The sequence below is a fragment of the Xenopus laevis genome, chromosome 4S (assembly GCF_017654675.1).
Source record: "Xenopus laevis strain J_2021 chromosome 4S, Xenopus_laevis_v10.1, whole genome shotgun sequence".
Classification (NCBI taxonomy): domain Eukaryota; kingdom Metazoa; phylum Chordata; class Amphibia; order Anura; family Pipidae; genus Xenopus; species Xenopus laevis.
In genome coordinates, this window is record NC_054378.1 from 61,435,326 (window position 1) to 61,460,003 (window position 24,678).

Here is a 24,678-nt window from a genome sequence, read left to right on the forward strand (position 1 = left end):
ATTTTTGTTTATAGTGTAAATAAAAATAATATAATAGTCAAAATACAGTTGTCATACTGCGGCCTTGATGATACTTTTTATACAATAAAAAAATGTCAAGTTTACATTTTGCAGTTGGAGATATTATATAAATAGATGTTTGTGCAATTGAGCATAAAACCTACAGTGAGGCATGATGGTGGCTTATTGTGGAGGTAATGGTTTGCACAGGATCAAGCAAATACAGACCAAAACAAAGAACCACACTATTCTGCAGAGGCATGTGCTTCATTCTTTGGAAGAGGATTCATTTTCCAGCTGGACAATGATCCTAAAAATGTGCTGAAGCTGTGCCAGGCCTGTTTGGAAGATGAGGAAGAAATGCTGACTCGCATGGCATTTCCTCTGCATCTTTAAAGATAAAAAGGCATTACATAATGTAACATCAGAAGACATTGTCTGGCATGCAGTAAAAGCATTCTAGAAGGATATGTATTCTCAAATTCTGCAAAACATGAAGAATAAATGCCAGACAAGGACAGAATACAAATGGAAACATTGAAACTGCCAGTGTGTACTTTCACATTTTGTTACATTACTATTAATCATATTAGTAACGAGATTACAGAGATTTCAATAAAAACTAAGAGGCAGATTTATCAATGTTTAAAATTAGAACTCACTACAGAAAAAACTCATCCACTTTCTATTCATTCCTGTGGGATTTTTAGAAGCATATTTATCAAATTGTAAACTCTAACTTTCGCCAATTGATTAATACACTTCTAAAAATCCGATAAGAATTAATAGAAAGTGAGTGAGTTTGTTTTTTCTGTGGTGAATCATGATATTTGTAATATAAGTTGATTAAAGTACTTCCAAGAAGGTGTAATAAGTTGAACCATCCCATCCCAATTTTTTATTCTTGTGACGATCTTACAAATTTGTGTGTACTCCAGTTATCCAAAAAAAAGATTTATGGCGTCACACTGAATATGTTAATTGGTTAAAAAAAGTGAATAAAAGTTAGCACAGTTGTTTTGATGAATTCACTATGGATGTAAGGGTCAAGATACCCCTTTCTAATTACTACAATTCTGTGCTTCTGTAGCATCAGTATGGTAAAGTACCATAGTTCTGTCCATGGTATCAAGAAACTTGGGAAATAATGGCTTTTTGTAGTTCATCATTTCTTTCATATATATATATATATATACATATATATATATATATATATATATATATATATACACATATAACACAAAAGGAAGTGTGTCATGTGTGTAATAGAGCTAGGATATTGTAATTTTTAGGTTAGTCCTTTTTTTTCTTGTTTGTGGTGCTACTTTAATCTACTAATTCATGATGGAATATATTATGCTAAATTCTAAAAGATAAAAGCATTGCCAGATTGCTGTATTAATTTCAACACTAGAATTGCATCTGTGTCAGTGCTACAATCTGTGAACTGGAGGAATGCTCAGACTCCTATAGGGAAGAAAGGAGAAATGTGTTTTCCGGAGATGGATTATTTTTTATGTCACATCTTTATTTTTACTGTAAAACTTAATTTGCCTTAAATTAACTTATATTTCCAGTGAGTGACTCAAATGAAGTACAAAGGGGAGCTTAGTGATTTAGACTTCCATGATATAAACCACATAATTAAAAAGAGTAGATTGCAGGCAGCACAGTGTTCTACTTGAAAGCATGATATTCCTTCCCATGGCGACCTTTAGATTAACAAAATATGCATAGAAAACTGTGGAATTAATTTTTGCTTAAGCATGGACGTGTCAAAAGCCTATTATGTTAATTTTTCAATTTAGATTTTAACTATTCACGCAATCAAAATGGTTACCAAGTATAGACCTTCTTAATAGATGTCATTTTCTATTAAACCCATCAAAGAAGTAATGTATTTTATTGGTGGTGCTAATGTTAAGTCACGTGCACCTGGTTATTGGATTATTTGTTTGCATAAGAAATATCCTGGGGAAATGACTGGAATACTGAACAGAGTATATTTGACTGTTTGTTTTTCAAACTTGTGTTTATGGTTTTTATTACTTTAAAACTGAAAAATAAAGAAGTAGAGTGGAGCTCCTCTTTACTTCCTTTTCTGCTGATGCACTAGGCATTGACCAACAACCTATCCCTATTAACTGAAATACATGATACATAGATATTGGTTGTGCATATGCCAAAAATCGTACAACAGTGAGTTTTGTACATTTATTTAGAGGAGTTTGTATGTGTTTTATCACTGCAACCAGCAGCTTGAGTTTGTTAGAACGGTGGTTAAAAGAAAACTATACCACCAAACAATGTGTGTCTCTATAAAAAATATACTGCAGTTCCAAAATGCTGGGAGAACAGGCGAAATGTAAGTGAGTAATTTCTAATGAAAGTACTTTACAACTGTAAGACCTGTGAGTGTGGCTTCTTCACGGGAAGTATTGTGGCTCGCACCCAGGCAACTTGGATGACTTAGACGTGAGTGCTGATGTTATACAGATCGGATATATTGTTTGTGTATGTGTGTGTATATATATATATATATATATATATATATATATATATATATATATATATGGTGTATTATATATATATATTATTTATATATATATATATATATATATATATATATATATATATATATATACAGTCAAGCTGTAAAAGAAAACCTGTAATGTCAGTATATTTTTATATAGTGATTTCCAGTTATTTCCGGTTCAACCATAAACATTATTCACAGATTGAAGCAATGTTGTCCTAATGCAGTTCTGAATTTTCAGAATAGATTTTATATAGTCTTCTAGGACACACTATGGATAAGGCTGCATTTATATTAAAGAGTTAACTAAGCAGCTATTCTATCATTTGTATGACAATTTGGCTGTCAACTTAGCTATTCCTCTGGAGTACATATGAAGAACATTATCAAAGCCTACTGAAGTTTATTAGTAGCCAAAACGTCCAAGAAAAGCTAGCTATAATTATAACAAATAATTATATTGTATAAATTATTAGTAGCCAAAACGTCCAAGAAAACCTAGCTATAATTATAACAAATAATTATAATGTATAAATTATACACATATAGTATTATTTCTGAATGTATTTGACAGGATATTTGCATTTGTGGTTAGATCACATACTGATCTTATAGCCCGTTTGAACAGTCAGTGAGCTCTTCATCATATTCATACATCTGCTGTTACAACTTATTTTGCACAGAGATATTGGGCCAATAATTGTGTACAGCTTCCTTTTATACTTTAGTGCATACTAAAATCTTGTATTCTGTAACTTAGTATAGAAAAAGAGTTTGCACAACTTGCTAATATCAAAATAACATCTTGTTTTACCATTTACAGGAGAAGGTTGAGATCAGCATTTAAGTCGAAAATAAATGTTCTGTTATAAGATTCAGAAATAATAGTTATATCATACAAGAACCCCAGCTATTTCACTTGCAAGAAGATCTTAAATATGAAATTCCCTACCTACCACTCAAGCTCAAAAAAGACCATTACTTATCCTGGTTAGTTGGCTTGTAGAATACCAAGCAATACCAGACTTGGTAAGAGTACAGAGTGAAGTAATGTACTGTACATAATAATATATAAATAATTAACAGCAGTAGTTTCAAGTGCGCCCATTAAAATATGATCTAAACGTGTTTTGTTTTAAAGGAACCTCAAGCTGCAGTGATGATATGATTTCTCTGCTGTGATATGGCATCACTAGATGTTCTTGTTAAATATTCATGTGGACAGCATGTTGCAGATTGTATTTTTACATTTACTTCTCTGCCATCATGTAGCATGAAGCTTAACTAATTACTAATCATCCATGCAGTGTTTTTAAGTCCTTTTTTAAACCAAATTTCTATTGAGTTAAGTTGATTAACAAGTTGATTACAAATTGGTTTGGATAGGCATTGCATGGTTGCATTAAAGGTGGAAATTGTATCCTTCAGATACAGATAATATCCTGCATATTAACATTTGAGGAAAATAAAAAAAATCCTGTCATGTGATGATTCAGTTTGGCTGAACACTGGGTAGCACATTATCTATCGAAAGAGAAAAAGTGATAAACCGTTGCTCTTTAAAAAAAAAAAACTAAACTTCTTTAGTCATTTGCTGTTTTATAGAAATTGTTTGCATCGTGCCATAGAAAATGTCCGTTTCAGTGTAAGCAAATGAAAGAAGATTATTAATGAAAATATATGTATACTATTTTCCTGCCGAGCATCAAATTACTGACATTACACAGCTAAGCACTAAAGAAAATTTCATTTGTGGGCCATGACTTGGTTAAATAAAATCAACATGCAGTTGGTGAATAAATTGGAGACATTTTACTGCTTGCTTCAATTTGTGCTTGCTTAGATACAATAATTTCTAGTTTGTGCCATCTCTGGGAAAATAGCAGTTACATTACAGTTCTAGAACTTGAGTCCTGCTGAAATGGAAAATGGATGTCATGTGTCAAAGTCTTCACACCCTTGTATAAATTTCATATTCTGCTGTCTGAAAAGAAAAGTGCTATTCAGAATGCATTTGTTTTACAAACCCACAATTTCATCATGAAGGTAATGCAAAAAAAAAGCTATTTCCTACACTTTCCCCCACATACTTATTTTAGAAACTCTCATTGTTTTGCTTCAAATATATCTTAACAATGAATAACTAGAAAAATGGGATTCTTTATTGAAAATAAATCAAACCAATTAATCCACTGTAATAGGACACATATATTTACAGTCTTACAGCATTGTTATTCATGATATAGAATTACCCTTCACCATTGTTCTTTACTGCTTAAAATAGTGTTCTATCAAGCATTTTATTTTCCATTTCTTTCTTAAAATCACTATTTACTGTGGCACTTTACTGTAAGTGCACGTATTTTAGACAGAAAACTCTTCTAATGTCAGCCATGTATTCTTCTGCTTTAACAGCTGTGGATTATTTCCTGATCCTTTTGGCTATATCTGCAGAATATGTGCACAGTTTGTAAATGTTATTACTAATTTTCCTTTCTCTACAAAAGTATACAACATCTGTTATTTACAGGGCCGGATTTACATAGATGGCGCCCCTGTCCCCTCCCCTTTATTCGTGCAAATTTTCATCATCAATGGGGAAATTTAAAAAAATATTGTATTTCCAGTGCATCCCCAGTGTTTTTGAACCAAAGTGGGTGTGGTTGGGCATCATGCCGCCCCCCTAAAATCCTGCCGCCCTAGGCCCGGGCCTAGGTGGCCTTTCCACAAATCCGGGCCTGGTTATTTACAGTAGATAAAGGCTGGGCAAACTCATCTTTAAAGGGGAACTATACCTATGGGTACTGCAAATAGTTCTAAAAATATATTGCATAATATTAAGGCATTTTCATAACAATATATGTTTAGTAGTACGTGTCAATTCATAATAAGGCTGCCTCCTGGCTCGCATGATTCACAAACCAAGGACACACATACGTGCTGGGGTATACATCAACCAATAAATGGATATAGCAACACACAAGTATAATATGTTTGGAATAGGTAAAATTCATCCATTCTCTATACAGTGCTAAACTTTGCTATGGTATTGGGCAGGTTACCTCTTCTAAGGATACCTCAGTTTTAAATATAAATGGAACCCAACTATTCAGTCATTCCTTATTCAACTTGCAGTGCTGCTCAAAGACAACATTATTATATAAAGATGCCATCATGGAGCATTGAGTTATGGAATTATTTTGCTTAACAGAATAAGGGATACTGGCAGTTAGGAGAAGATTGTACTGACTATGCTCCTGAATAAAAGTATATCACATTGCTTTTTAACTTGTTAGAACTATAAAAGGCTTCAGAAAGTGCTCGGAAGTATTCATCTGATTTTAAGGAGAATCCCTGCTGAAGAAATTAAGTTTGTGTCCTTCAGTTCCACTGACTGCAAACTAAAGTAATTTGTTTACAAGGGTCAGGTGCCACTTTGTACGAAAGTTTGTCTCAGCGCGTGTGCTAGAAACATTGATTAAATGAGCACTAGAGTCTGCAGAAGTTAAACTTGCTTAATTACTGGAATTCATTTGAGACTGTTCCTTTGGTATGGCTGGACTGTGTGAACAATCAGGTTTCAAGCTTATCTTGATCCTAACAGTATTAATAACGAATAGTTTAATCTACTTGGCTGCCAAGACATATACAACTGTTTTTTTTTTTTTAATATTTATTGTATTATATTTATATGTGTAACATTCGTTCTGTAGAACCTGCACAACAATAATGTATGAGATTTAGTAAATTCTACAAGCAGTTACTTCATAAAAAGTGGGGGTGTTCCTATCTCTTAATGCAAAATGAAATAAAAAAGAAGAAACAAGATGGGAAACCTTTTGCACTAATAAAATTGTCTCTTTTCTATTTTAGCTAATATTGGAGTGCCCTATATTTTCTTTTTTTTTTTTTTTTTCATACTGTGTCTCTGGTATTTCAGTAATGTGTGTCAATTGTATCACATTTATAAGAATTCTCCGCATTTTATTTTAAAACACAAAACACATCATTGCTCAGCCATGCCCCCCCAATACACCTTTTACTGGTGTGAAGAGAGATACACAACGAAGAAGAAATCCCTTTATGTGAATTTTGATCTTGAGACATGTTTTATCTTCCTACCCACCAATAAACGTTATAACAGCTGGAAATATTGCAGTTTGCTTTCTTCCCCATTCTTCCACTGTTGATGTTCACACTGTAGAAGCAGTGCTGGAAAAAAAACAAAGTGAAACACTAAGCTCCAGTTTGTGAGTGTTATTGATTGACAAGTCCATGCCTCTTAGCCTGTACTGGCCTGCAACAAAACAGATACTTATATAATTTTCTGTAGCCTTGTTCAAAAAAAGATTAATACCGCACTGTGCTACAACTTCATAATTCAGTAGCCAGGTACTAGGGGATGCAAACCAACCTGACAAACAATGAGAGGTGGAGCTGACCCTTTTTCACAAATACTTTATTATTTAAACTCCTTGAAGAAAAGTGAAAGCATACCCTTCACATTCTGATGCTGATTTGTATGTTAATACACTGCAGCATATAGTCTTGGGTTAGCTAACTTCTCTTTTCTTAGGTGTCCAATAGAATAAAGAGCTGTTCTTGGGCACTCAAGGAAGTCAATTTGTCTTCCTACCCCCCTTATATATATTATGGAGAGGTTTTGAGGCTGATATTTCTACAAGAGCCCAAATAATTGGTATTTTTGGCATGAATCTGAAACACTTTGTCTTGACATTTTTTTTTTAGATAGAGGTGGTATGTGATTATATTTTTAAAAAAACATGAAAGGCACTTGTAATTCTCTTGTCTTACCTGTTCAGAAAAAGCAGAAAAGTCCAGTAAGGTTGGAGAGCCCATCACACTCTTCTTGCAAACAATTACTGACCAGGAGCATGTATATTTAAAGGAAAACTATACCCCCAAAATGAATATTTAAGCAACAGATTATTATATTTGTTTATATCATATCAGGTGGCATATTAAAGATTCTTACCAAACCGGTATATATATTAAAGTAAATAATGCCCTTTTACATATTTTATCTTCAACCACTATTTAGTTATGGTCTGTGTGCTGCCTCAGAGATCACCTGACCAGAAATACTGCAGCTCTAACTGTAACAAGAAGAAGTGTGGAAGCAAAAGACAGAACTTTGTCTTTTAATTGGCTAATGTGACCTAAAATGTTTGGTTTATGCACTGTGAATAGTTGGATCCCTTTTCTATTTAGGATTTCCCAATGGCACATGCTACTAAAAAGGAAAAAAATGTCACTGGCACTCAGGTAATGCGAGCAGGGTGAAACCCTTGCTTTAAATTTATTTAGTGCGGCATGGATAATCTACATGCTACTAAAAAACATAATTTATGAAAATTGCTTCTTCAAAATAAAACCAAGTATTTCATATGAGCTGTTTTATGCAATGTATGTTTTATAGAGATCTTCATTGTTCAGGGATATAGTTTTCCTTTCTAGCCAGTTTTGTGCTGCTTCAACTGCATATAGTCGTTGTTGGCAATTGCATGGTAAAGAAGATTAAGTAGCATGAGATGGTGTCCGCCAACCCTGCTGTGTTACTTTGCTTTTTTTTGGGAACAGATAGGACAAATGAGGATGTATATCTGGGTGTGCAATGGTGTGGTTAATATGGGGGAAGGCATCTCCAGGGGAACTAACGTATATACATTTCTTTAGTTCTGATTGTAAATTGTAGTAATCTGGAATTCACAGAATGGTCGTTATGTAAATTTGTTTAGAAATTGTTATTCAGTCATTGATGGAATTTGTCTACTGCATTGTATAAAAGGGTTTCCACTAAATTACAAGCATTCATTAGAGTTTCATACTTTCAGATTCTTTAAAAGTGTTTCTAACCCAACAATGAGATCTAAGGCATTTCGTACTCTTTTCCCCATTCACCCCAACCTGTCTTCCTCTACAAAAGCAACATAGTTTAGTTGATGATGTGAAACAGAGATGTTATATGTCACAGCTGCATTGCACTTACCGACGATACATCATGATGCCTTTGATATATCTCTGTCATTTCAATTTGCACAGTTATCTTTTTGTTAAATAAAACACTCAAATTTCACATTAAAATTAAAGGAGTGTATAACTTACGTAAGTATAGTAAAGTAATAGTATGGTTACAGGGTCAGAAATGTTGTTGTTATTGGACCCTGCTAACAGAATAATATTTCAGCAAGTCAGAAAATTAAATCCAGATTTAATAATGATTATTATGTAGTCCTCTATTTACATGGGTATTAGTTTATGCAGCAAGACAGAATTATGCTTTTATATCGATGATGTAAGTCAATAAGACCTTGCACTTTTAATAATGTAAATTTTTTTCTTATATTACAGAAACCAAAGCAGAAAGAGTGGCACCCACCTGGAGGATTTATTCTAGGACTATGGGCACTAATCCTCATGATTTTCTTCAAGACATATGGACTTAAGCACATGAAACATGTATTTTAAGTTTTACTCCTCAACTTCCACTGATGCACTGAAACTTGTGCACTGATAGGCAACTGCATGCCTGTGTTAGGTGTTCCATGGAAGCTATTTCCAATAAACCTACTATTGTATTATAAGGAAACATGCAATGTAGAATAATAAATTGTTTTGGATCTATTAGGAACAAAGTTGTTTTAGTGTTCTGTATTAATTCAACTTAATACAGTGATGTTAGCTAAGAACCGGGCCCGAACTAGGGGAAGGAAGAAGAGGCACCTGCCTAGGGGGCAACAATAGGGGGGTAGGTACCTGTTAAATTGACTTCTGCCTACCCCTAGTCCTGGTTCGCTCCCATGCTGCTCCAAGGGCTTGTTCAGCAGAAACAAAAATAGAAATATTGTTTTAGCATGCTAAGTACAGCCTTTTTAAATCAAGCCAGTACTTGAGGTAATTATATATCTAGGAAACTGGTGAGCAATTAGAATTTAAAGCAAAACCTAACAACCCATGAAAAAACCTTCTTTGATTTATTTGCCGGTCATCAAACTAAAGTATCCAGCAGATTTGGGCTTAGTAAGCAGCTTTCTGGTTCCAGGTTGCAATATACTGTTATCTTTGTTTTTCAGCTCACATTTATCTGCATGGAAATAAAGTGTTTCAATTAATTTTCCTCATATGTAAAAGTGCACAAAAACACTATGTAAAAGCAAATGCCTAAATCTGATAACTTTTAATCAAAGGAACAGCACTATTTGCATTGGATTAAAAGCAACAAAATCTCTTTATTTCACATGTTCAAAATTTCTGTCCACATTGGGACCTCAAGGATAAATTTGGATCAAGACGTTGGACACAAGTGGTATGTGAAATAGAGTAGGGAAATAAGTACATATAATGTACAGAAAACACGAACCCAGCTCTGCAACTGTGATCAAAAAGTGTCAGTAGCAGCGGGCAGGCTCTGTCTATCTGGGCCCTGAGCATCCCTGATATATAACTGTCCTGTCTAAGTACACAATAACCAGGGACCAGATGGGGATATGCACCCTATATTCCAGAAGCCACACAAGCATCATCATAATATGACATGTATGACAACATGACAGTAGATTCCAAATTAATGTAAAATCGCTTTAAGGTGCTCTTCTAAACACTTCTGCAATTACATATTTATTCTAGTATTAGAATATTAGCCATTTTTACACTACTAATATAATGAATTTAAAGCACCACACCACCTGCTGTACATTCCTGTACATGTCTTATATTTGACTTTATTAGAGACGTTGGTGCAAATGCTTGAAGTGGCCACTTATTGTTACAAATGTTCAATGAAGCATAATAAAAGAGATCCTCTAATGCACTGGACATGAGCCCAGCCCACCCTAAAACAAATGTGGCATGCCCCTCAAATGGTAAAAAAATGTTAAGATAAAAATTTTATTAGTTACAGCTTTTAAAGACAATCCCACTTTAAAATATAAAAAAACAGGTTTTTAGAATTTGTATGACTTTTCCGCATACAGGATATGATGTCACTGACGTAAGATTGAGGAGGATGTAGCTTCATCTTATCAGTTTGGCAGGTTTAAGGTGGCGAAGAAAACTGATGAAAGAGGTAACATTCTGTAAAATTCGCACTTTAGTAAATTAGGTAGTAATGATCATTAGCCTGAGCGAAAATGCTCCTGGTGAAACTGCGCTAGCGACAGTCTCTTTCACTAGCACATTGTCCTCTACGTCTGTTATTAAACCTCCCTGTGTAAGGGATTTCTGTCGAATTTTTGCTAGCGACTGCCACTTTGCCCTTTAGTAAATCTGCCCCATAGACTTGCTCTTGCTCACTATAGTATAATAGTTTGATTGTACATGAGCAAGCCTAGATTTATACAATGGAGCATTGGGAAATACTAATAACATGGCTTGTAGCAGAATAAATTCTTGGACTGGTACAATTTTTCCGTATAAATGCGCCGACCCAAATACAGCCAGGTAAAATTTTACACCTTCAACTTTCAGTTTCTAACTTTCCTATTGCAAGAAAATACTTCAGCAGCACTCAGATTATGGTGAAAAAATTGTTGCTTTATTCGTGCCTCCAGCTAAGCGACGTTTCCAGCTTTTCCAGCCCATTATCAAGCTTACAAAATCGTGTAATAAACAATCCTTAAATAGTGTTAAGAGGGGGAGGCTCACTTAATTCCAAACATCTCTCCCAATCAGTGCCACTGACATTCACATTGTGACTAATTAAGTGCATGGATAAAAACATACAGAGTAGCAGTTTAAAAACATTTCCAATGTGTATCAAAAAGTGTAACAATAAAATGACTAATTCCAGTGTTTAAATATAAAGTGTCCAATTACTTGCTTCCATGTGCAAATTGTACATTGTTTAAAATATTTTGCTTCGCATCAGTGTCGTATTTTTGAAATTCATTTTGCATATCCACATTTCTTAAAAACATAACTCACAATTTGTATGCTCTACACCTGTGCAGGAATGCCTATGTATTGTCAACACAGTCATTCCCAGGATATGAGCTGTGAAAATCTAGGGATAAAAATAAAGGATATATTACACACAGCACTAAAATAACAGGCCAACTATATCAAATAAATAGCATCGGTGTGTATTCTCGGTTCAACCCACCAGGATGAAGTGTCCCCAATTTATGTATCCATTTCATCTCTAATTTTTTAAGCTGTAAGATCCTGTTACCTCCACGTCTCAAGGGTTCTATAGTATCAATGACTTGGTATCGTAATTGGCTTATTGTATGTCTAGCCTGAGCCTCAGCAAAATGTGCTGGAATGGGGAGATGTGAATACCCACAACGAATATTGGACTTGTGTGGTTTTATGCAGTCTTTCACTTTTTGTGTTGTTTCTCCCACATATGCTAGGCCGCAAGGACATTTAATCAGATATATTACATATGTTGAATCACATGTATAAAATTTGTTTATATTGATTTTCCGACCTGTATGTGGATGTGTAAAATATGCACCCTTATTTTTATATTATTACAATTGGCACAATTAAGACAGGGGAACATACCCATTTTAGGTGTACCCAAAAACCTTTGTACTGATTTAGTGGATGCCCCCATATCCGCTTTTATAAGGCTATCACAAAGGTTTTTACCTCGCTGGTAAGCCATTACAGGGGGTTCTGAAAATATCCGTATATGTGATGCACAAGTTTGTAAAATATGTAAAATATCTTACTGACATTGTTGCTAGCCGTCGTATATTTACTGACAAATGCCAGTCTAGAGGATTCCCTTGGACCTTTTTGTCTACTATTTAAGGATTGTTTATTACACGATTTTGTAAGCTTGATAAAGGGCTGGAAAAGCTTGAAACCGTGCTTAGCTTGTCGCCCGAATAAAGCAACAATTTTTAAACCATAATCGTAGTGCTGCTGAAGTATTTCCTTGTTCATGAATCAGACCTGGGCCGACAGAGTCACAGACGGCACCCGACGTTGCAAAGAGCGGTGAGAGTATTTTACTTTGTGTTTAACTTTCCTATTGCTGCACCCCCATACTTTTACTTAAGGCCAGTGATTTGCACATCCATTACTAATCGGCCCTGCTTGTAAAGAAATATGATCAACATTAATACAACTGGAATGTCTTGGGTCAATACTTTCTCAGCTTTATGCCAATATAAAACTAATGTTTAATTTTCTGTCATGTCTGTATTGTGTGTTTTCTGCTTCTGAGAATTGCGGCTTGATAAAATTGTCAGACTGGTTGGATTCTTTCACTATATGCTGACAAGGAAAAAAAAAACAGTTCTACTTACTTCCTTGTAAAATCTGGAAAGGAAAACATTCTTACTTTGTGTTGCAAAAAGAGTACAATATATCTTTAAATAAAGGTATTTTTTTGACCATCATTTAGGGGATCGAAGCACAGAATTGAGCAACTAATTATCAGAGGCCTCTCAGTGGACAGGAATGCGTTTTATTATCCCTTCCTTTGCTCTACAGGACCTGGAGATGCTAAAGTGAAAAGGATTTTATTATTTTCATGCACCAAACAAAAAATAAATAAATTAAATCTTAATTAAAACAGTACGCAAAACATATGTTTAGCATGCCTTATTCATTCAGCTAATGTTGAAAAGGGGTGTATACTATCCCTTTAAAGGGGATCATGGAGACCAACTGTAAACAGAATGGGGCTTATTTTTTGGTTCTTTCTTACAGATTGAGAATATCTAAATTGTTAACTGTTAAAGACCTCAATACAATCTCTGCCTGAAAATCAAAATGCTCTTCCTCTAGTTAAAGGAACAGTAACACCAAAAAAAGAAAGTGTTCTACATAACACCATTCAGGCAGCTCCACACACATTTATTTTAGGCATGAAAATTAGGGCCATAAACTCCAAACAATCCAGTAAACCAGCTACACATATCCTGACAGCAGCAAGATCACTCCTAGCAGCAAATTGGAAAAGACCACAACTACTGTACCTGGTCGGCAAATACTGATAACTAAGGTGAACTGGACCAGAGCGATGGAATCTATAAGAGACAAACTTCTGGATAGAAGCTATGAGGGGGAGCTGGAATGGTTTCTGTGGGTCCAATCCGAGACTGACACTATTGCTTCAGAGATTACCTAAACAACGCAGTAGATTAGGTGCTCCCTGGTAAGAACTGAATTTAGAGAACTGTTCCCTCTACCTGTTTTTCTCCTCTTTTTCCCCCTCTTGCTCTTGCTGCCCCTCCCCATTTCTCCCCTTTCAGCTGCAAGACAACAGAGAATACAGTATAACCTGAGAGACCATGAGAAGTAACTAGACTCACAGGATGATCTTTATGAACCAATATAAAACTACTAGTTAAAGGCTCGCTTGTAGCTGATAAATTGTCACCTTTACACTGGTTGTTCACCTTTCAATAAACTTTTAGTATGATGTATAGAATGGTATTCTGAGACAACTTACCTTTGGTTTCATTTTTTATTATTTGTGGTTATTGAGTTATTTAGTTTTTTATTCAGCAGCCCTCCAGTTTGCAGTTTCAGAAATCTGGTTGCTAGGTTCCAAATTACCATAGCAACCATGCATTGAGTTGAATAAGAGACTGGACTATAAATAGAAAAGGACCTGAATATAAAGATGAGTGCAGCCTGTAATAAAAAGTAGCAATAACAATACATAGCTTTACAGAGCATTTGTTTTTTGGATGGGGTCAGTGACCCCCATTTGAAAATTGGAAAGAGTCAGAAGAAAGCAAATAACTAAAAATAATTCTAAATAAATAATGATGACCAATTGAAAAGTTGTTTAGAATTGGTCATTCTATAAAGTACTAAAAGTTTACTTAAAGGTGAATCACCCCCTTTAAAACCAATTACAACATTGGCTTCCATGGGTCACTGCGCCTGGCAAACTATTTTTTATTATATATATGGGGGTAAATTTCTTTGTGCATTGTTGTGTGTGAGTAAAAAAAAAAAAAAGGTTTTTGTAGTATCATTGAACTTATTAGTAACCATTTAATCTATCTATCTATCATCTATCTATCTATCTATCTCTCCCTTTAACAGTCACACAATAAAGGTTCCAGACAAGAAAAACTATTGCAGATTTAGGTTCCTAATCTCTAGCATATTGGACTATTGACTTTTAATAAAATATTTATAAAGGGCAGGTGTATGCAAAATTTCTCCATAGGTGCTGACAATATGTCTATATTGACTATATACCCTACAAGGAATATACACAGGATAAGTGTTGTGCTGTTTGCCCAACAACTGCTAGCCCCACGGGTTGGAATGACTTCTGTGCACTGCTGATCCCACACGTGACCTTACTGAGTGGCTTCTTCTTCTGGTAGCCACTATTTATAGACATGACCCTACCCCACCCCCTTCCATTACATCAGAAAAAAGGCGGGTTGGGTACAGGTTTATAAATAGAAGGGCCACTAGGTTTTGCGTTGTGAGTGGGTGGGTGCGGGTAGATCAGTCAGTCCACACATCCCTACTAAGGGTGGCACAGTGATAGGACCACAATGTTGTGCAATTATATGTACACATGAAAAACACTTTTTAATTAAAAAAAAAAAATCTATATTTCAGTACAATACATCCAGCCAGTAAAACAACCATTATAAGGTGAAATATAGGAAGTGTGCATCTCATCTGAAAGGTTTCAATTATTTCAGAAATACATATAAAATCTATCTGGATTTAGTTACCCATAGAAATGCAGCCTTTTACTTCTAGTGCAATAGTCAAGGACAGACTGCTTTGTGTTTCTTATTTACATACACGCAAGTCATGGAGGCAAAAACAAAACAGAACGGGAACATAGTCCAATGCAGATTTGCCTGATCCATACTCTTAAAATGATTATTTGTTTTGCCTTTTATTTTCAACATATTCTTTCTTTTGTTTTGGTGACGGTGTAAGATAAGTGCTCGCCAGGTCCGGATTGAGAATTAAAATTGGCCCTGGCATTTGAGGTACACAGAGGCCCAATCAGCCCACTCAGAGGCCCAAACAGCCCCCACCAGCCCACTAAATACTGACTTACTATGGCACCTTATAGCAGCCCCTCTGGCATTTGCCAGAGCCCACAGATTGCCAGTCCGGGCCTGGTGCTCGCTTGCTCACAGCCTCTAGATGTAAATGTCTTCAGAACATTGGTTTTATGAGCATGTGCCTTCCAGAATGTGAGTCAGGTTTCCAGTCTGGTTGATAAAAGTGGATATTAAAGGTCCGTGCCCAGTTAGCAAAGACACGCTTCTCTGTAATAAACCGGTGATGGCTTCCTTTTCGTCCTCGCTCGTGTGAGATATACATTGTGCATTCATCTGGTCCCATAGGCTCGTAATAATGATAAGGTACCAATGTATGGTTGGGAGCTCTGTGGAAAAACAGCAATATATAAATGAGTGCAAATGGACCTTCTTTAATGTTGCTGAAAATCAGGAAGCTGCAGGATAATGTCTAGTGGTTCCATCTATACGTTGAAAGGAAAAACAAAACTCAACCTTTTCACACACAAACATGACTGGTTTCTGTGCTGCCATGTAGTAATTATCTGTATTAATTACTAATCAGCCTTATATTGTGACATTTCTATTCTATGTGTACTGTATATTGTGAGTGGGTCTCTAAGCTCAGTAAGTGACAGGAGCACAGAGCATGTGCAGTGAATCAGCAGAAAAGAAGATGGGGAGCTACTGGGGCATTTTTGGAGGCAGAGATTTTCACTGTTAAAGGGCTGTGGTCAGGGCCGGAACTAGGGGTAGACAGAGTAGGCACGTGCCTAGGGCGCAAAGCTGGGGGGGGGGCGCCAGGCATGTACCTGCTCTGACGCTTACTCCATTGTCCGGTCCCGTCTCTCCCCGACTGCCACAAATTTTTTCTGTAATAATGCGCACACACTTTCGCACATGCGCTCCCTAGCACGCACTCAGCTGGCGATATGCCCGGCAAGGTTGCCTAGGGCGCCTAGCTGGGTTGGCTCGGCTCTGGCTGTGGTTGTCTTTGGTTGCTTCAGAAGCCCCAAACATAATGTACAGAATTTCTAGCTATGTCTTTAGTTTAACTTTAGTTCTCCTTTAAGGAAAACACAACTACACATGAAATGGTGTTTTTGATTAAATCTACCAGTGAACAGCTCTCTAACTTATCATACCAGCCAAGGCTTGCTGGGAATCTATAGTGTGGATTAATGTTCTTTTAAAATCAGCTTGTCTCAACTTCATTCCAAAGAGAATAAAATTTAACTGCCTTTTTAAAAAGAAACTTTCAAGTGACTGGAAATGGAAATCTAACAGCCAGAACTGAGAAGGGAAAATGGTCTTCCCGGCAATGTGAGATGTGTTTTACTTTGCCCTCATAAACATTATATATAGAACGTACCCTTACCATGTAGGTTCTGTAAATTAAGAAGAAAACTTTATGGCTACTGTTACACCTTAAATTGCAGGTTTGTATGTTGACTTTTTTTTATTCCTTCCATCATTTATACAGCAAACTGCATTGTAGTTTTTTGCAAATGAAGAAAAATCAAGGGCAGTGGATGAAATTACTAATGGGCTCAGTAAATCTGAAGGCAATGGAAGTAAAGCCCAGAGCCATAAATACAGGGCCAGTATGACAGGAGTGTGATTCCCTGCAGTCTGTTCGTATTTGAAAACTGGCAGTCATTCTGAACCAGGAATAAAAAACAAGTACTGCTTTGTCTGCTTTATTTGATATAATGTACATTGTAACAGGTTTCAGTCCATTTGCTAACTGTCTGCACAGAGCCTCCACCTGTTGTATATAGACTTTCCATATTGTGGCAAGTTTAGGGGATACAACTCTGACAGTATGTCTCTAAAACAGTGGTTTTCAGATTTCAAGTGGCAGTTTGAGGTCAGACCCCCTTACTGTACACAATAAATTGGGCAGACAGAATCAATGGCAGTGTCTTAAGTTTAAATTTCACAAAATTTCACAAAAAGAAACGTGACACACTTAAGCTTCCGCCCATGTACATTAAAAAAAATCTAAATATACTCAATTCTATATTCTGTACTGTTTCTAAATTGTATTCTTCTCAATTCTCCGCATTGTCTCTCCACTTGTAGACTTTATACCCAGTGTCATCATTTTCTTTAATGCACTGTATTAATGGCCCTTGCTTCCCAGGCCAAGCTAATGTTTTAAAGCACTGTATTCCAAACAACTGACTTAAAGGAGAAGGAAAGTCATTTCACACTTGGTTGTGCCAAATGTTAGGCACCCCCAAAGTGATTGTATTTACTTACCTGACACCCCGGGCCGGTGCTCCTATCAGCAGAAAACTGCACCGGCCCAGGATTCTTCTAGCAAGCACCACAGAGCTTCTTCTTTCTTTTCTCGGCTGCACATGCGCAGTAAAACGATTAGGGGGATGAAATAATGTCCAAGTATTGGGCAAATACTTTGATAGTAAAATTCTAAATAGTTTGCAAAGACAATGTTATGATATATGTAAAAAAAAGGTTTTGTTTCTGGTGTGCGTGTCTTTCTAATGCTGGCATGTAGATAGATTTTTGAGAAGGGGACAGTGAATATTTACATGTTTATTAAAGAAGTATTTAACTATAGAATATTACATTGGCTAAAAAATATTTTTTATTTCCATGAAATATGGTTTACATTATATTTTTGATTTCATGATAATGTATTTGATATAACAGCATCTTGTCCATTTAGGGGGATTATTGGGATCATGTAGAAAATGCCCCTTAGCCCATCAGTCTACTGTAAATTATATATATGGTGCTGGGCAGGTATTCTGGGAAAGCCTGTTCCTTGTATTTTTTCTGCCCTGGACAACAAAATTTTAATTGACTGTTTATACCTAACCAACAGTCAATTGTATACAAATACAATACTGGACTGAGTTACTACATTATTTATGCATCCTGTGGCCGATTGCCAGTATTTTTAAACACCCCAGTGGTCAAACTCCAAGAATGTGGATTTCACAAACAAGACTAAAAAGCAGAGACCAAATTGTATTCATGTAAATAATACAAAATACAATAATATAAAATAAAGCAATTTTTTCTGCAAACGCTCCAGCTCATTTATATCCGTATAAAGGACTGGAGCCCAAAACTGCACTGCATATTCAAGGTGAGGCCTTTGTAGGGACCTATTGTTGGAACATGTTTAGCAATGCAGGTGTCTGGGGCTGTTACCCTCCCATTGTTCTGTCGATAGGCAGCTGCAGGGGGAGGAGTGGTATCACTTCAACTTTCAGTGCAGCAGTACAGAGAGACTGAAACACTGAAGTTTATCAGAGCACAAGTCACATGGCTAAGGGAACCTAGGAAGAAAATATCTAGCCCCATTTAAATTTCAAATTTAATATAAAAAAACTGCCTTTTTGAAAAACAGATTTTAATGCAGGATTCTGTTGGAGAGGCACTATTACTTATTTGGTAACAGACTAGACTAGAGTGCATTTTATAAAGGCTTACTGTTACATCATTAAACACGGACAAACTGTGTTTAATGATGCCACGATAATCACAAGATGAAACAACAAGGAGCTCAGTGACATGCTGGTTCTGGGGAACTGAGGAAAAGTTTTATCATGTATGGGAAGCTACTGTATACTACATTTGGACTGTTGCTGGTAGTTTAAATTGTGAGCAACACTGCTTTGTAAGGTTTCCAAAAATGTTTGGGAATCAGCAGGTGCAAGCAATGCTTCAAGTCTGTTCTTGCTTACTAGTCTATTATTAAAGTGGTCAGTTGACACATAATCAATAATCTCTTCTACTATTGCACTTGGCTGTAGTTTTAAGGAATATATAATCTTAACCTGCCAATATCACAATTTGCTCAAATTTGCAGACATAATATCTAGAGTGCATTTTATAACGGCTTGTTAAATATTATGAGATTTGTTTACAGCTCAATTAGGATATAGGAGGGGGAAATGATGAACTAAAGATCAAAGATGTTAAAGATCAGTTATTAGACTGACTAGTTAATTAACCCAACATGTATTAAAACACTTAACTTTGCCTTAGATCATTTCATGGTCACGTGGCTGCTCTTAAAGGGAAGTTCACTTTTAAATTAACTTTTAGTATGATGTAGACCTAATATGATATGATTTTTTGAGAAAATTTGCAATTATTCTACATTTTATGTAGACCTAATATGATATGATATTTTGAGAAAATTTGCAATTACATTTTTTTTGTAGTTTTCCAGTTATTTAGCTTTCTGTTTAGCAGCACTCCAGTTCGCTAATTCTGAAGCTATCTTGATCTAATTTACCATAGCAACCAGGCAGTGGTGACTGAACGTTAAATAGGGGAGGGACTGATAGAAAGATGAATAATGATTAATAAAGAGTGACAATAAAATTTAATATCACTGAGCAAAAATGTTTGGGCTGCCGGGGTTGGTGACCCCCATTTCAAAGCTGAAAAGAGTCAGAAAAGTAAAGCAAATAATTAAAAAACTGTGAGAAATAAATAATGAAGACCAATTGCAAGGTTGCTAAAAATATAACATTTTATAACATACTAAAAGTTAACTTAAAGGTGAACCACCTCTTTAAACAAAACTATGCCTCACAGTTCATGTTGAGTGCACTTTCTCCTTCCCTTTTCTCTATTGTGAAGTCTGGAGGACCACGCCTTCATTTAAACAAGTATTTTAGGTACAGTAAAAACTGCATTAACTAATTATTAATCCGGAATCAATAGTTGAATTACCTGCAGAAATCAGGTGGAACCATTCCATAAACATTGATCCTGTCGCAGAGTTCTAATGCAATTGACATAGTAAACCATCCAGTACTAAGCCAAGTGTTGGAAATCTTCCTGAAAACAAAACACATCATATATTCAAATGCAAAATCACATCAATAATGACTGTATGACATACGTATTGATTAAGGTGCATTTACAAAGGGCACTAGCCTTAGTGAGATTCATGGCCACAGTCTTCTGTCTGTACACAGTTTAGTTGTGATGTAATTTTCTTTTTGTAACTTATATTTTTGTTTTCACAATAAAATATAGACATTGATCACATGTGGCATTTTGTCTTTATATACAGTAATGTCTATTTTAAACAACAGTCTTCAAAATTTGCATAAAATTGCATAGACCTATTCAAAAGAAAAAAGGAGATGTCATACAAAGGAAAATAAAGGAAACAGAGGAAAGAAAAAAAGAAAACTAGGAGGCTCTACTCCAATAAGGAAAGGTCAAGACTTGGGAGTTTCAGGTTTCGGTCTCTATAGTGGTCAAATAGTAATCCCAATTGCCCCATATATTGTTATGTAACTGTAACATATTATTTATTCTAGCAGTCATTTCCTCAAATTTTCCAGTCTGGAAATTACTTTCTGGATCGTTGGGATTGTTGGAGACTTCCAATTGGAAGTTATAGCCAACCTACCCGCTATAGCTACTTGATTGATCCACTTTTGGGCTGCATTATTAAGTTTTAGAATTGGGAGAGCCAACAGCAAATGAGATGAGACATCTCTACAGAAATGGGAATCTTTAATACACATGTTATTAAATTCTCGACATCTGCCCAATAATTTGTTAATTTCGGACAGGCCCATAAAGTGTGGTGTAATGTTCCCTTAAGTTGACACCCTCTCCAGCACATAGGACTGCCTTATGGAAACATTTTAAAGATTCTATCCAGAGAAAGATACCACTTCATAATGATTTTGTATACACTTTCTTTTTGCTGGGTACAGACTACTATTTTACGGCCATATTTTACCCCATTGGGATATTGTCAGTTCCTTTTCCAATACTGACTCCTAATCTTGCATATAAGAATGCTTAGGGAATGGGTCTTCAGGTTAGGCAGTCATTAAATTGTAGAGTTGCGAGATAAGACCATTACATGGAAAATTACCTCCCAATATTTTCTCAAAAGTTGTTAACTGGATCTGGGGTTGCTGCTCAAATAGTGTTGTGATTTGTGTCTAATTTGGAGATATTCCATTTTTCTGTCTGAATTCCAATCATACTTTGTGTAGAGTTCATCATATGAATATATTTTCTGTTTGTGCCAATAAAATTGTTCTTGCATAGATGTAATTTTCTTAATCTCACCTTGAATTGCTTTTATTGTTGGTTTATGGTATACCTGGCAGTCATCTATGGCAGTGAATTCAAAATTGTGGGGCTGTGCACCCCACCCCAATGGGGCCAAGTGCAGAACCTGAGGGGACCCAGCCTGACGGTCACTCTTGGTGAAATCTGGAGAGAATGGCAATTTCCCTCCATTCATACTCCTGGAAGTCAATTAAGTGGAGACTCAACACTAACTTTACTACATTCTTAAGACTATGATTTAACAGATTGTAAAATCCCCTCCTAGACACTCAATGCAGAACATTATATGTGAGAGGGATTTGGGCTGTAGCCAATGGGCTAAACTACACGGGAGATTTTGATCAGATGCTTGTCATGCAACAGCACGCAATAGCAAACATTTTGTAGGATCATACAAAATCTGATCCCCATAGCTGTAATGTTAAGTCACATTAGATGGTTTATTTTGTTCATGCATCTATATCCGACATTCAGTGTATTTCAATGAGAAAAAGTCTGTCAGACACCATCAGATTGGATGAAAACACAGCATGGCAAATCTTCTATGCAGTTTACACATCAGATTTTTTTTTATCAGTCCCATTTTATTTTGATCCATAAAACTACATCCACCACGTAGGATGCAATTTGTCAATCCCCCACCATACTATAACATCTCTGGTGTAGTTTAGCCCTAACAGTAGGCCATCTTTGCTGGGGCTGGAAAACCCGCAGGGAGGCTGGGCGGATGACGGCGGGACTGTTGACGTTTGGGACAGGACCGGTGACTTGACAACCAGTGATTGGCTAATCAACCATGTAATTATTTTAATGTCCTGTCTGGATTTCCTAATTTGGAAATCCAGACAGGAAGGTTTCAACCAGAGAGCCCTTCCAAATACAGGGCTGTCTGGGTGAAATCTGGAGAGATGACAGCCCAACGTATTCTGGCCCAATTACTTGCTTGTAATCAAAAAAAAGAATTCCTGAAACGAGAACAGATATTTCTCATGTTTGTATTAGGTATCTGGTAACAGTGATCATATAAGGTACAAATATTGTATACTGTGAAAAGGTACAACAGATTTATGCAGAAAAGACAACCTTTTATAGCACCTACATATTAACTACAACATTTTACTTGCTACAAATGATCTTGCTGCTCTGTCGATACGGACTAACAGCCATTATCTATAGCACCATCTCTTCATCCTAAGTGATTATGTTTCATGATCAGGTTCCATGAACTTGCAGTAGAACCACAAGACCACAGCTGCTCTTATAGCCAGCACTGCCTTGGGGAAGTGGAAGCCTTTCATGGGAAGTGTCACTTAGGAGGATGATTCCAGAAGCAACAGCAGCCGTCTGTGCCACTACAGCTTGTCTCACAACTAGAGTAGCCACCTGGCCACTATTTCACTGGACTGGCTGGTAAAAATTATGCTTGATGCCAATGCTATTAATAGGGAAAATGCATAAAAAAATATAGTTTTGTAGTGTGTTTGGAAGTAGAACTTTAGCAGGAAAATGAGACCATAGTTTCTTAACTTAAGATTAAAATAAGTCAGAGAAGTATTGAGTAAACATATTTAGAAAGAATGCTTCTGTTTTGGAAAAAGAAAAAAATAAAAAATAAAAAAAATAAAAAAATATATATATATACTATTTATTCTCCCTGGAGAATTTTTTAACTCACTTTAATTTAAGTGTTTGTACAATGCCAGTACTCTCATAAGTCTCCTTCCATTTAATTGACTGTCTGAGAAAATTTGCTCAATATATATCATTACTGAAAGGCACAGAGATAATGTAAATACTGCAATGTGTGTGCAACTACTTTGTCACACTATCTGACACACAAGAGACAGGCACAGAAAAGACCTTATTACTGGAAATTCATTGATAGGGTTAGAATTCTTCATTTTCAGGAAATGACTGTTAACAGGACTGGATTGTACTTTCTGATCTCCCTGTATATGGTTACACACCATTTGGGTCCCTCCCTGTCTCATCTTATTGGTGTTTCTAGTAAAAGCTAGTATATGTCAGTGTTTACATTAATTCAAGGGTTACAAAAGATGCTGACCACTTTGCTGCTAAAGCGTGAGATAATGGGTTCAAAATTGTTACAGTACATCTTCAGGAACCAATAATGGGTTAAATGCCGTAATGCTGTCAAATACAGTGAATCCATTTAGACTTTCATTACAAGTTGGCATCCTTATCTAACTGCATCTGCTATTTGGGAGAAACTTATTTACTGAAATGACTTTGGACTGTAATGGAATTACCTTGACTGACTCAGTACTCTGCGTTGTCATGTTAGAAGAAATGGCCTGTTCTCTTTGTGCAATGAGCTAATAGTAGGTTTTCTGTAATGTGCACTAAATAACAATTAATGAGGAATATTTGTATACTTTTTATATACTGTAGTTCATTGAAATATTATGTTTCTGCTTAACTACCAAACGCAACAACACATACAGTACCACATTTCTCACCCACTTAATTTGATCTTGCCCACGCCCACACCTTGTGTATTACTCCCTTCCTTTTAGAGTGTAAGCTCTTTCTGCATAGGGCCTTCCTCACCTTTTGTACCGGTATTGATTGTGATGTATGTAACTCCATATGTTCTATGTATATAATTCATGTGATTTAGTTTTATAATCACATTTACTTTACAGTGCTACGCAATATGTTGGCATTGTATAAATACATGTTAATAATAAATAATAATAATGATATCATACTCCTGCAATGATAATGGATTTAATTATTCCAAGATAAATGTTTTTTCCATTGTTAGCTTTTATTCAGCTAAAAACTGTATCTTGCAATTAGGTCTTTTCAATTGGTATTTTCCATATGTTTTATTCTGAAGGGCTTTGTTATTACAAACATTTATCACTATTAATTTTTTTGAATTACTTATATTAGATATACCATGACCTGGATGAATGAAAATCTTCATATTTTTCACTATGGGGCAAATTCACTAAAGGGCGAATTTTTACCAGCGAACGCTCCACCACACTTCGTGCCACTTCCTCAGGCGTAAATTTGTTACCACTACAC

General features: G+C 35.8%; 2 protein-coding genes across 3 annotated transcripts in view; one reads left to right on the plus strand and one right to left on the minus strand.

The window, feature by feature from the left end:
* pigk.S (phosphatidylinositol glycan anchor biosynthesis class K S homeolog) overlaps positions 1-9,185 on the plus strand; it is a 61,126-nt gene extending 51,941 nt beyond the window's left edge. The window contains exon 11 of the mRNA XM_018260724.2: positions 8,909-9,185. Within this exon, the coding sequence (XP_018116213.1) occupies positions 8,909-9,025 (117 nt within the window). The 3' untranslated portion in view covers positions 9,026-9,185. The remainder of the gene's footprint in view (positions 1-8,908) is intronic.
* Positions 9,186-15,086: 5,901 nt separating this feature from the next.
* LOC121393296 (alpha-N-acetylgalactosaminide alpha-2,6-sialyltransferase 5-like) overlaps positions 15,087-24,678 on the minus strand; it is a 97,371-nt gene continuing 87,779 nt past the window's right edge. The window contains exons 4-6 of one of the 2 annotated variants that reach the window (XM_041561324.1): positions 20,251-20,358; positions 15,628-15,896; positions 15,087-15,443 (exon numbers count right to left, since the gene is read on the minus strand). In XM_041561324.1, coding sequence (XP_041417258.1) covers positions 15,665-15,896; positions 20,251-20,358 — 340 coding nt within the window. In that variant the 3' untranslated portion in view covers positions 15,087-15,443; positions 15,628-15,664. Of the gene's footprint in view, positions 15,897-20,250; positions 20,359-24,678 lie in introns of both variants that reach the window. The other variant, XM_041561323.1, reaches the window with a different exon arrangement.